Source organism: Lepidothrix coronata, unplaced genomic scaffold (genome assembly GCF_001604755.1).
Source record: "Lepidothrix coronata isolate B3197 unplaced genomic scaffold, Lepidothrix_coronata-1.0 Scaffold63, whole genome shotgun sequence".
NCBI lineage: Eukaryota > Metazoa > Chordata > Aves > Passeriformes > Pipridae > Lepidothrix > Lepidothrix coronata.
In genome coordinates, this window is record NW_016690243.1 from 3,121 (window position 1) to 17,047 (window position 13,927).

At 42.1% G+C, this 13,927-nt stretch overlaps 1 protein-coding gene across 9 annotated transcripts in view; it reads left to right on the forward strand.

Moving 5' to 3' along the window:
- The first annotated feature begins 4,543 nt into the window (after positions 1 to 4,543).
- Positions 4,544 to 13,927, forward strand: part of ANKRD26 (ankyrin repeat domain 26) — a 45,898-nt gene continuing 36,514 nt past the window's right edge. For 4 of the 9 annotated variants that reach the window (XM_017817854.1, XM_017817856.1, XM_017817859.1 and 1 more), the window contains exons 1-7: positions 4,546 to 4,861; positions 7,605 to 7,719; positions 7,960 to 8,133; positions 8,238 to 8,344; positions 8,857 to 8,994; positions 9,983 to 10,128; positions 13,180 to 13,230. In XM_017817854.1, coding sequence (XP_017673343.1) covers positions 4,659 to 4,861; positions 7,605 to 7,719; positions 7,960 to 8,133; positions 8,238 to 8,344; positions 8,857 to 8,994; positions 9,983 to 10,128; positions 13,180 to 13,230 — 934 coding nt within the window. In that variant the 5' untranslated portion in view covers positions 4,546 to 4,658. Of the gene's footprint in view, positions 4,862 to 7,604; positions 7,720 to 7,959; positions 8,134 to 8,237; positions 8,345 to 8,856; positions 8,995 to 9,982; positions 10,129 to 13,179; positions 13,231 to 13,927 lie in introns of all 9 variants that reach the window. The other 5 variants (XM_017817861.1, XM_017817862.1, XM_017817857.1 and 2 more) reach the window with 3 other exon arrangements.

The following is a 13,927-nucleotide window of genomic DNA, read 5'->3' on the forward strand; positions in this document are numbered from 1 at the left end:
ATAGGAGGGTGCCTCCTGTCCTCACACCCTTTGTGGAACTCCCCACCCTGAGGGAAGTACTGGGCATTCCTGCCTGAACTGGAGAATATATAATCTTGGAGTCTTGGAACTTTTGCAACCACTTATGGGATCCAGAGGAAGACTGCAGACCACCGCTCTCAACCAGACTGTAATCACCGCTTTTCAACCACACTGCAACCATCACTCTCGACCAGACTGCAACAGCACTCTCACCAACAGGTTTTCCCCTCTCCTTTTATTTTGGACTCAGGGGGCCCAAAGAACACCACTCTGTTCATGCCCCAGGGTGCTGGGTGCTCTGATCTGAACCCAAGAGTTAGGGTTTTTTATTAATTCTTTAAATTCTCCTCCCAATCCCACTGTGGGCAAGTGAGGTGCAGGGGGTAGTGATCAAGCAGCTGTGGTACCTCGGTGTCTGGGGTTAGACCACCATGTTTGGAAATTGAAATCAATTTTCAATGCATTACAGTCCTACTTTTAGCAGACATTTATTGCTTTCTTATGGTTTATAATTTCTAAGTAGTTTAATTAAAAGAAGGAAGACAAAAGTTTTATTTTGCATTTTTGTCAATTAAGATGTAACCAAACCTAACAAATCCAATTACGGCCTACCTGGCTCCACAATAACACACTGAGTTAATTTTATGACAGCTGTATATTGGTTGCCCAAAAAGCATGAGTCAGTGCATCTCTGCCATTCTGAATATGCTAATAAGCCCCTTCTTTTACACAGTAACTCTTTTACTGTATTGAAAAGAAAATAACATTTCTTGTTCATCAGTTAGAGGATGTCAAAAGAAATCCCTTCCACATTCTGAGCAGAAAGCTAGCTGTTAATCCTACCGTGTGCATGTGTGCATGGGATATGGTGTGCCACCACTTGACTCAGCACTGACTGTAAAAGGCTTCAGAGGTGGCACACCAGAAACAGTCCCACAGTTGCAGCTCTCAGAGCAAAAGTTGTTGAAGTCACAGTCTGCAGCTGCATGTAACTATTCAGTCCTCTTCAAAGCCTCAGAGTTGGCAATGTCAAGAAGTGCAATCCTCCCAGACAGCTTTTCTGAGTTGTACCACCCCTTCTATAATACAGCAGTTACAAAGCAGGTCTACTAAACCAGGTAATTAACACATGGTTATCACCCCAACAAGTCTTTACTGACACTTTTCCTTCCTGGTACATAAAATATACTGGGTGATCTAATAGGGGGGAAAACAGATATTGGAAAAGGGGAATTTTAGACTGCCATTTTGTACCTCAGCCATACAAAGATTGTGAGCTAAATTATCCAGCTACGGTGAATGACACTGAAGGAAAGGTGTACCTTCAGCAGACTAACCCAAATACCAAGGCTTATGCAACACTTAAGCCACACTTAAGCCCTATTTGGAAATCTTCCTGTGGTATACAGACTATCAGAGCATGAATGAAATATTTCATGCAGACAGGAAAAGAAACAGCAGTTACTAGATGATACTGAGAAAGCTACAGATAAGCTGCACACAGAACACTGAACAGACAAAGCAACAGAATAGGAAATATCAACGCTTAAAAAAAGACAACAAAAAAATCTAAAAGGCACTGTAAAAATAAAGTTAAAAATAGGAATGGATTAAAACTAAAACCAAACACTTGGATATCTTCAACAGCATCATGACCCAACAAGATTAAAGAAATCGTATGAACAAAGATCTATAGAAACAGCTGACAACTGGTTTAGTGATTGATTCTAGTTATTTATTTTGCAACTTTTTTTGGCTAATAATGAATGAACAGTTCTGTTGTGCCTATATGACTCTTTGGCCTCATCAGCACTCCCTTATCTTAAAAGCGTGAAATCAAATTTTAGCCTAATCAAAGTTACTACCAACTAAATCTGATTCTAATCACAGGGGGGTTTACTGATACCATTCTGAAACATTTGACGTGGACTGTAGGGTCTCCTGGTCTTGGGCTGGGGAGTGACCTGTAAAACCAAAACTATTTGTGAACAAGCATTCATCCACTTGAAAAAGGACTTGAGATGCAATACTTCCTTCTGAGCAGAGCATAGAGATGTCTTATGTTTACTCCATGTTGCCATCTCGTAAATAAAAACTTGCCTTTCTTCTAAGACGTCTGGAAGAAAACAAATATATCCAGATTAAAAATGTATTTTGCTCTTCTTTTCTCCATTAAATGGTCAGCCTGATTACAGAGATACTCTCAAAATGGTTACTACTAGTAACTTCCCAATACTACTAGATTTTAGGTTTTGCAATCTGAATCTACTTAGCTTTCATTTCAGCAAAAGGGTATTTTTCCATCTATTTATTGTGTATTATTAATTTAGCTCTTCTTTCTAGAGATCAGGTCTGAAAAAACAGAACACTGTTAATACACTAATCAACTAAAGAAAGTGACTGTACATCAGTTACTGTGGTGTAAGAGAACACTGCCAGTAGCAAACACATTTGATAAAGCTGTGAAGACTCATTCTGCAAAGGAGAATGAAGGTTTTGATATCCGTACCATTATTAGTTTTGTGAGAAACAGAAACCCAGTCGGGCAATTTCCAATCAGAATTTATTATATGATAAAAGCAAATTCAGCGCTGGGTGATCGGGGAAGGGGTTCAACAACTCCCAAAGCCTGTCACACCCAAAGAAGACATTTGTTCTACATTTATTTCCAGCTACTACATGAATATTCATTATACATAAGTATAAACATTACACATTGTTAGGTCAGACATTCCACAAATATTTCTTAACAAGAATGTTATCTATAAGCATCCATAATATATTGTTAAATCAGACTTTCAGCAGATGTTCGCTTGTTATCTATACAAAGTTATAAATTTTAAGAAAGGTGCTATTAACTAGCTAACTAAACAAAATTCTCTCACCATAAATCCTACACAAGGTAAAAGGGAGGTAACTTGTTTTATCTCTTTATAGGGGCCCAATTAAGTTTTACGGCTTGTTTTTCTTTTCTCTCCAGGTCATATTGACCTTACACTGTTTTCTCTTAATTAGCTCGAATCATTTTCTCAGTTTATCACAGTGATAAAGGAGAAAAAAATATTTCAAAGGGCTGAAGTGTCTCTCTAAAAAGTGGCACTGTCACACTGCAATATTCTCACTGATAATCATAGTGAAATGTGTTCCTTTGTTTGAATTAGGGTTTTTTGCCATCTCTCTTTTTTTTCAGAAATTCATATGAAAGCAGCAGTTCCTAAAGACAGCAAAGAGTGTTCTGGCAAGGTGTTCCATTAGCCAAATACGCTAGGTTCCTGTACCATGGCATCACCCCCAAATCATACGGCATCTGCACTACCTAGGGGCATGTGACTGTACCAGTACCATATTGAGAATGATTCCCAACTTACCAACACAAAATATTTTGCTTTCTGTACCACATTTTTATACAGATAGTGAGTGCGCACGCTTGTAGACTCCCGTGTCGGTGCCGACAACCACATTTACTGGAAAGTAACTTCTGAGTCTGTCATGGGTATTAAGGAAAATTCCCGGTCTGATCATTCACAACTATCTGACAGTCACACTCCCAAGGCCAGAGGCTTTCACTGCTGGGATCGAAGCCCCTTCGCGGTGGGCGGCTCCAGTGTCTCGACGGGTGCCCCGCTTGACACCCATCCCTACAGACCCCCCTCTCACACAGTCCGACCAGGTTTCCTTACCGGTTCGACCCCAGGTTGTCCATAGCAAAGTCTCAGATGTCTCGTTCCATGAAGCCATTTATTCCTCTGTAGTAACACAGAAACAGCTCGAGCTGGTACCTCCGAGTAGGATACTCGCACAAGGGACCCCTGGGCCTTTATCCCCTCACAGTCTGCCCGCGCACACGTCTCGGCTCCTGCCCTCCTCTCCCTGTCCATCCACCTCGCCGGTGTCACTGGTCTTCATCTCCTTTGATATCCGACAGGTCGGCAATTCTCTGATCCTGCTGGGTCTCGCCGTGTCCGTTCACCTGGCTGACGTCACCCCTCGTCGTGCCCTTTCTTATCCCGAAGGCTGGCAGTTCACGGCCCCTTGTCTCGGGCTCCCACCCAGAGCTCCATCTTCATTTCAATTTGCGGCTTGCGAGTCCAGCTACAGGGACCAGACTTACTCAACAATGGGTAAGGGACGTAGCGGGATGATGTCTGAAGTCCCCCTCCATCCCATTTCCTCCTGTATTAAGCCTTGCTGTTTGTTCCTTTGTCACCCATTCACCCAATCCCAGTAGCAGCCCTCAAGGATCACTAAAGACAGCGGGACACGCATTTCACGGGATAACCACTTTGTCCGTTAATTCACCGCCTCCCGCGGCCGCGCCTGCGCGAGCCCTCCCGCCGCCTCCCACCGCCCCCGGACCGCGCCTGCGCCGGGCTCGCAGGGCGGGGGGGGTTCTGCGGGCAGCGAGTGGTGCCCTGTTGCTGCCCCTTCTGCTACTCTTGGCCCTGCCCCTGCTCCAGCTCTGCCCTGCCCCTGCTCCAGCTCTGCCCTGCCCCGCCCCTCCCGGCACGCCGGCCCTTCGCTCCGCAGCAGCCGCACCGAGTCGAGGCCGCTGTCGGGAGTTCCCTTCTCTTCCCCTCCCCGTCCCTGCTCGGAGCCCGACACAGCCCGCCGGGTGCTTCCCGCGTCCCTGTCGCAGGATGAAGAGGATCTTCGGGTTCGGAAGGAAGAGGAAAGGACAGCCGCCGCCCGGCAGCGCCTCCCTGCCCTGCCCCGCCGGTGCCTACGAGCTCCGGCAGAAGGATCTGGGCAAGCTGCACCGTGCGGCCGCCAGCGGCGACCTGGCCCAGGTGCGGCAGGGACTGAGGAAATACGGCATCGACGGGCGGGACAAGGCGGAGCGGTAAGCGCGGGAGCCGCGGGGGTGGGCCGGGAGCCCCAGGTGCACCTACAGCAGCCCCCGGCAGCTCCCCGGCGCAGGGCCGGCAGCGCCCTGGGAGGAACGGGAGGGCGGGCGCCGCAGCCGAGCGCAGCCCTCGGCTGGCTGTGGGAATCGGGCTTGTGTTGTCAGAAACCCTGTGAATTCGGCCGAGTTGGGAAGGACTTGTAATGCAGAATAAACATGATATTTATTGATGCTGCGTGCACAGTTGCTATTTGTGACTGTGATGTGGCAGCCAAAGCCAGTCTGATTTTAGGTGGCAGTTAATTAGTTGTTTGCACTGAGGCTTTGGCTCAGCTAATCAGTACCTTGGATTGGAAGATCTGGTCAGTGACTTGCAGGAAAAGCTGCTGCTTCTGACAGTGCTGTTGTGTGAGTTTTTGAGTTGCACACAGCAAGTATTTGGCAATTCTGTCTTCAGGAGAAGCCCTGGGCTGCAGCATAGTTCCTAGTGATCTAGCATAAGGGAATTGGCTGAAGTTTTGGAGTCTTGTATGTTACAACCCTTTAATACCTTTTCTAAAAAGGCTCGAAGTAAAAAGTTTTGTGATATTCTGAAGAGATGCTGGTTTTGGCAGGGTAGCTCAGCTTCTTAGGCTGCCTGTCCTGAAGGCTGGACTTGTGGTGACCAGCTCACTTATTGCCCTAAAAACACCTAGATTTGTAGAAGCAGGAAAGAGCATGGTAAATATCCACTTTGCTAATGTGGATTATGTGCCTGAGTGTTGGCAATTAGTATTTGTTTATGCAGTTAGAGATGGGAGATGCAGTTTAAGGCGAATTGAGTGCGTTTTGTGACTCCATTTGCTTGAGTCAGGGTGCCCAATGGCATTTATGGAAATAGTCATCGGGTTTTAGCAGGCCCTAATATGAAATTTGGCTACTTTGTGTGTAAGTTCATTCTCTAGACAGCTTTGTTTCTTCTAGAAAGGTTTCCTTCCGTGTGTCAAGCTATTATCAGTGTTATAGCTGGGGAAATAAAGTAGCACGCTGTAAAAAAAACAAAACAAAACCCAAAACAAATTTCACAAGAGGCAAGGCAGTAGAGCACTGCAATGATTTTGGCATGACAATGCTCAGTGCTGAAAAGCTTGCCTGAGAGGAATTCAGTGGACAGAGTATGCCTGTTTGCTGCAGCCCCTGTACACTTGGGTTACAGGCCCACCTTACTCCCTCTTAGTGTTTGTGGGTGTGATGTGTGGTGTGAACGATCATGAGATGCAATTGAGTTTCAGAGCTTCATCACGTCCTCCAGGGACTCAAAGGCATGATTGGAAATAGAAGTGAAGAATAGGAAACCTGTGAAGCAATGACTGAAATTGTGTATTATTTCAGACTGAAATGCTGAAATGTGCATTGTTCATATGAATATCTCAGTTCCGCTCCTCAGGATTTCCAAAAGCAAAATCCTACACAAGGGACATGGCAAGTCTCATGCCTACAGGCTCCTTCCATAAAGTGGGTCTTGTAGCCCGTAGGACGTCCAAAAAAATGTGTTTGGAACAGCATGAATTAGGAGCAGACTTTTCAGAGGTGGTCTAGCAAAGCCTTCAGCCCTACTGAAAAAGATAGGCAAAACTCGGCACAGAGTTTGAAGCACTGCAGGCATGATGCTGGCGAGTCATGAATCCTGGGTCAAACTAATCCCTGAGAGATTTACTCTGTCAGCTGCCTGTCAAAGTGAACTCTAGAGCTTAGCATTGCATATCTTGTAGCTGCTGGGTTGTTGGCTCGGGTGCCTTTGAAAGTGTGTGCCATCAGTTTGCTATCCCCTTGTGGTCTCCTCGTTGAGTTGTTTTGTGGCTGATCAGACATAAGTAGGTCTCTTCTACCCCATGGGTGATCAATGTATGACGGCAGGAGCATCAGGAGCTGAGTCTGAGCAGGATCCCCAGGGGGGTGGCAGAACAGCTTTGGTGTTACTGAAGGTCTCTTGTGGAGACAACTGTGAACACTCTGATGTTCTCCCAGCCTTTTCCCTGAAGTGGATCTTCTGTGGAGCTCAGCAGGACTTGCTCCAAGCAGAGCCATCTCTTTCCACTTGGCAGGCTTAGAGGCTTGGTTGGAAGGGCAGCTATGAGCCTACAGGTTTTCTGCAGACTTTCCTGTTTTCAGAGCTGTTAGGGTCTTTAGGTTTGTCCTGTTTCCTAGTGCTTGGTAGTAGCAGCTTTTAGATGATCATGGACTCTTTCACTAGAAGTTCTGTTTAGCTTTCAAGTAATCTCAGTCAGCCATTTCTTCAGAGATTAAGGATCCTGCATACTTGCATGGGAATTTTTCAAAAATTGGTGGTAGTTGCTCTTAGGAGCTCTTCCTTGATGCTTCAGTTTCTTCCGTCTGTAACAAGATATCACAAGTCTTGTGTGTTTTTCTTGTCCTCATGCTCTTTGCTATGGAGGGGGCCCATCAGCTGCCCCCTAACAAGGAGTATCTGCCTTACAAATCGCTGAGTTCCTGTGTCACCTGCTACTTAATTCGTGTACCTCCCCCTCTCTGTTCCCACCCAGCCAGGGAGGTGATGTTCCTCTGTCTCTCAGCAAGATACTAAAACATTTGAAAGGTTAGTTGAGCTTCCAAAACCACAGAGGACCTACCTACAGCAATGCGGTTAAAAATTAGTGCAGAGTGAAACTTGTGGTCATATCCATTTATCAAAGCCTGAAATTATGCCTGTCTGTGCTAATTTAATTTATTTAATTTTTAGGACACCTCTGCATCTCGCTTGTGCAAGCGGCCATGTGGATGTAGTTACACATCTAGTAGAAAACCAGTGTAAGCTAAATCTTTTTGACAATGATAACAAGTCACCACTGATGAAGGTATGTGGACTGTATTATGTTCTTGTAAGTGAGGCTTATTGATTATGCCCTAAATTATGTATTTTGCAGATTTCTTTATTTAGACCTGTGTAGAAAAATGCATATTGTGATTGATGTGGAAGGGCATATGTTAGCTAATCTTTGAAGGTGCTCTTATTTCCCAGTATTGGGAAGCTGGGGGAATTGTAACAGTGAAAGGTAACTGTTAGAAGTTTTTCCTTTTTTGTGTTTTGTTCCCAGGCAGTACAGTGCCAGCAAGAAAAATGTGTGGCTATTCTACTAGAGCATGGTGCTGACCCAAATCTGGCAGATGCTGACGGCAACACTGCCCTTCACCTGGCTGTCCTATCTCCTAATACCACTGTAGCAGGGCTGTTACTTGAGCATAATGCCAATATTAATGCTCAAAATAAGGTAAGGTTTTTTTATTTGTTGAAGAAGTTCTTTCAAAAAGTTGCATTCATATTTTTCTTGAAGATTTTTTTTACTTTTATTTTTAACTGTATCTGCCCTTTTAGGAGGGATATACCCCACTTATTCTTGCTGTCTCTGAACATCACGAAGAAATAATGGAGTTTCTTCTTAAAAAGGGAGCTAATGTGCATGCTCGAGATCGGTGTGAAAGGTGAGGGGTTTTCAAAACTCTACATGGGTCTCTTTAGTGTTCTTTAGGTTGGTTTGATGAGAGGCATAGGAATGAGCTCTGAAAAAAACCCAGGTAGCCACAGAGAAGCTTTTATTTCTGCGTGCCTTGTGGAAGTGGGTCATACCTCAGTGGCTTGCTGTCATTCCTCGGTGGATGTTTTCTGCAAGATGGTGTTGTCTGTGATGGCCTTTCTGGCAGGAAACCTGCCATTAGCTAAGCAGCATTGCCTCAATTTGAAAAGCCATCTCTTGCGTAGCAGCAGAGTTTGTATGTAACTGTTGTCTATGTGGAAGCTTTGTTTGAAGGTCAAACATTTGTTTTGACTTCTTCTCCCATTTTATTGTTTCTCATAATACCTAATGAAAAATGCTTTATCTTTTATTAATTTTAAAGTAATGGGGAGAATACTTTTTTGAGGGCAAACAGGAATAAAAATAATTACACTTTCTGTGTAAAACTATCTACTTCGTATCATATTTTTGGTGTTTCAGAACCCCACTTATGACTGCTGCTTCTGGGGGAGAGGTTAATTTGATAAAAGTTCTTCTTCAGTATGGTGCTGATCTTTCCCACAAAGACACTAATGGATGGACGGCTGAGGATTATGCTGTTATTCATGGATATTCTAGGTAAATTTTAAACTTTGTTGTTAGAGTAAGTTGTCAGTTATCAGTGTGGCTTTTGATCATTTTTGATAAGAGCACCAAGGTTTAATGGTGTATTGAGACCTGTATTGAAGCTGTGTTCAGTGGTGTCTTCATAGAATCATTTAGGTTGGAAAAGGCCTCTAAGATGATAATCAAGTGAAGACATCAACCTAACACTCCAAGCCCATCATTAAATCATGTCCCTAAGTACCACATCTACAACATCTTTTAAATACCTGCAAGGCTGGTAACTCAACAGCTTCCCTGGGCAGTCTGTTCCAATGCCTGACAAACCTTTAATTGAAGTAATTTTTCCTAATACCCAATCTAAACCTCCCTTGGCCCAACTTGAGGCCATTTCCTCTTTGTCTTCTGGTATGTATCATTCAAGTGTCTCATGTTAGTTTGGAAGTTGAGGAAAATTTCTACACAGAGTTCTCTGTTTAGTTTCAAGTTTTGCTAAGCTCACATCTGCCCAATGTATCCTACAGTTATCCAGAGGTGGAACTTGGCAGACTGAAACACATGTAAGCCCTCTCCCCCTCCCAGCACTGTTGTCCTTACTGGCTTCCACTACAACGACCAAGAACTACCAACCTGTTGTTTCAGAGGAGATACGATATGCCTTTTGTTAAAATCTTGAGCAGTTTTACTCCTCTTATGCATAGCTTTGTGCCTGTTGTTGTTTCTTCTCTAGGGCGGCTAAGATTGCTTAAAAGCTAAGCTGAAATACATGTACCAAGAAGGAGTTAATAACTTTGTAGGTTTGAATATGCGTCTATAGAGTGAACGTGACTGTAGTGAGTACTGGTGTATGTTACAGTCATGCAGTAAGTGCATATGAGTATATGAATCTATATGGCTAGGAATATGTGTGGGATGGATAATAAGTGGCTGTAAACTATTGAATGGTATATGCAAGTATGTGGTTATTTTTTATCAAATATATTTCCTCTCTTTCTGTATGCAGTCTTAGTAAGCAACTGGGAGAATATGCAGACTGGGAAAGCACAGAAGTTTCTGCAGGTGGTGCACAGGGCATCACGGTACTTGGCACTCCGCAGCGGAGAGGAGCTGCTGCCTTTACGTTGGGCGCACCTGCTGTGGACAGAGGAGGTAGGATCCTTAACTGTGGAGTAGCTCATGAGGAAAATCACTAAGGCCTTTTCTGTAGGGGATTTGTATTGTTAATGCTTACTGTGTTCACCATTGATTTTAGTGGCAGCATCAGGTGGAGCAGCACAAGTTTTGTGAATGTGCTTATTTGTTGCTAGTTGGAGGTGCTTCTTCAGGCTGCAAAAGCATTTGATTTGTGTGCTACGTGTCCAGTTCTTAAGGTTGTTGCCTTCTGTCTGAACGATTGCCCATCTATATAAGTTTTCATTGAGAGAGGGGGAGAAAGGCAGCCATAAAGAAAATAGGCAGAAGTGTTTTTCCTTTTCAGATATGTACAGTTTAGCCATAGATGGCCATTCAGATTGTGAAAATCCAATTACAAAAGCGGTAGGTTCATCCCTAATAGTTGTTCCTCTGTCTGTAGTTGGGAAGCAACAGAGGAATTAGGAGAAAGATACATCTTGTTGATTTTCATGGAGTTTATGTGTCTTTGTTTTAATATTAGTAGTTTCATCTGCACTAAGGTCCTTTTAGCAAGTCACCCTGTTTTTCAGCATCACTCACAATTGTTTCTGTGTAGGTGCTGTAGAGACATATTTAGGAAAAGTTATATTGTAAAAGTAAATTTCTTAGCAGTAGCATTGCAGTGTCTGTGTATGCTATATTGTCTTGGACATAGTTTGATTTACAATAAAAATAAAGCTTTTCAATAATTTTATGATTTTTTTTTTTAAAAACTGTTACTTGTGATTCAGAAAAACAATTAAATTGCCTTGTGATCAAAAAATCATTCAGTCGTTTAGTGAGTTTTAAAAATCTAACCTACACTTATGAGCTCACAGAGCCCTAGAGGAATCTTAGAAAAATAATATCATAGTATAAATGAAATAGTTTGTCTTGTACTTTACATCTCAGGCCTTACAAGTGAGAGGTTTTATTCTTTCTGAGTTTTTAAGGATGTTATGTTGGAACTATGCGGCAAAAGGGCAGAAGACAGTGTTCAAACACTATTCATTACTCCTTTAAATACAGTTTGTAACTCCTTTTTTTAAATATGTCAAGAAATACAAGCAAAATATGGGATATTTTTCCTCGCTGACTTTTCCCAGATGCAGGATTTTAATTTAGAGTCAGACTTTGTTGCTTTGACTTAGGAACAGTTGCTTTGATCTAGTTGGAGATTTGTAAAGTTTCTTGGTGGATTGCAGGAAATAATTTTTCTTTTTGAAAGGTCTTGGTACAGGTAGTAATGCACACACTTACTGTCTCTGAGAGATTAGTAGCATATAGAGAACATTTATTGGCATTAATTTTGCAGTCTCTGGCTTGTACATGCAGAGCACAGGTAGATCCTGTATCAGGAGAGTGTTTTTGATATGCTGCAGTAACAGATTTAGAAGTCTTTGTTAGAGGAAAAGCTGGAATGATCTTGAGAGTACAGAGAAACCCATTTTGGAATTACTTTTTCTTCTTTTGCTCTTCTGTACTATTTTTCTGGGATCATTTTTCAAAATACTCTCCTCTAATGTGCAAGTCAGCATATTTAAGAAGTTAGCTTTTGCTTATTTGAATATTTACCCTCTTTTTGTCCAATTTGTGCACATTTTTATTAATCATGGACAGATTTGCAAATATCTCCAAGTGAATGGTCCAGCCCTAACACATGGAGTGACAGACTTTTTAGATTTGAAGTTGGAATTTCTTTGGCAAAAACTAATAATTGTGCAATTTTTCTAGAGGCAAGGAGTCAATTTTTTTTTTTTTAGCTACTACACTGTATATTAGCGTGTTCCTTTTCCGTTTCCCTGAGTCCCTACAGAAACTGTTGGGTTTCCAGCAGAGAACTCTTAGAAAAGAAGTGCCTCAGTGTAATTTGTATCTCCCAAAGTCAGTAAAAATTGTCCTGTATCATCTCTTAAGAAAACTGAGAAATGGAGAAGGGATGAGAAACCATGTTAAGGTAATTTCTTAATTCTTTAAATGTATTTTTTTGATAAGAGTCCTTTTGCTACATTCATTCTGTGTGGTAAAATCAGTATAAGCAGGACTCTGCTCTCAACATTGTGAAGAAATTTGGTGTCAGGTAGCTGCAATAACTGAACTACACCATTCGTTGCCTTAAAATACAAAATTTTACTGAACAGGATGGGTAGAACAGGTGCATAGTGATTTATATTCTGAGCTTCTGTTCCACAGCACACAGATGTGCACACATACAGACACATATGCATGATACTCACACTAGTCAATTCACCCGTTTTGGTCCTGGGGGAACACTGTGACCTCTTGTCAGGTCTGTGTTCTGGCTGGTGATACAGACTCTCTATGTGAATGGTTCAGCATGGTCAGATCAATGTAAGCAGGACTCCTATCTACAGAGGTTGAGGGGTCTGTGTTTGCATCAGACATCGACACAACTTTTCAGGTGAGCTGGATTAAGGCAAGAAGTTACTAGGTTCCTTTTTTAGCAAGGGATAACAAACACGCTAAAACTGTAACTTAAGATGAGTAAGTGTAAATGACATAATGGCTCAGAGTTGCATGGTGGTGTGAGTACTAGGAGCCAAGATTTCCTTCAGATTTCTGGATAGTCTATAGCCAAAGTTTAGTTGTTGGCACATACAGATTTTTGGGATGCTTTGAGTAAGGACTTCTGTGTGCAGTATGTTTAAAGCACTCTAGAATTGCGTTTGCAGCCTGTGCTAGACAAGGAGTAGTCAAGCTGAGGGAAATACTAAAGTTGTCAGAAGAGTAAATTTCTCACGGTTTGTTTCAGTATTTCAAAATATTGAAATATGGATGTCTTACATGGAGCAAGTAAATGAGGTTACTGTTTGACACTGTACCTTAAGAGTAGAGTTCTATAGATTGTGATTTCTTTTGTTTCAAGAACTTACAACTGTAGAGTAGGCTGGCAGTCACAGTATATTCTCCCATTGCTGTAGCTGCTTTGATATACTGCTTATGTTTTCCAAGTTTCTGGGAATTTCAGTTTATTCTGATGTCATTATTTCGTCTGTCCTTTCCATGCCTTTTCCTAAATGGATATAGGAATTCAACAATCTCCTAACCAGACATCAAGAACAGGAAAATCAAGGAAAGGTATTTTATACAGTAGCATTTCAAATATGAAACATGTTGTACTATATCCAAATACTAACACATCTATGATGTTTATTATCCTGGAGGTCCCTATATTGATGGTATTGGTTTTATAAATTGTATTTGAGAGCAGCCTTTGAGTGTTTTTTATTTGTTTGCATGTTTTGCATTGGTTCTTTATTATTGAATTTAACATTTGCTTTGTGTCATTAGTGGTAATAAATAATTTTATTTTTACATATGTCCTTCTGTTAGTCTGAAAGGGAAATGGACTTCAAATCAAGTAGAAACAGTCTCCCTAGAGACTGCTTTTCTAGATCCCATTTCTACAGTAGTCAGAGTTCATCTGAAAGCTAGCTCATGAACTTTGCCTCTCTTGCCTTGTAAAGGACAATGTGACCTGGTCTTGATCATTGGTTCAAGTTACTATTCATTGAAAGCAAAAGTTCAGAAAACTGACTCAGCCATTTTGATGAATTACAACTGTACTAATTGAAAATATAATTGAAATCACCTATCAAGAGTGATAGCTGAGTGCTCCACACTGTCCGCCCAGCTCTAAGAGGCAGATTTTTATTCAGCTTGGGATGTTAGCAGGTAGATTAAACTGCTGGTACTGATTGAGATAACAGAAAACTGTTACAACTAATTAATATTTTTTAAATATTGCAATAGGAAACATTAAAAATTAGAGACT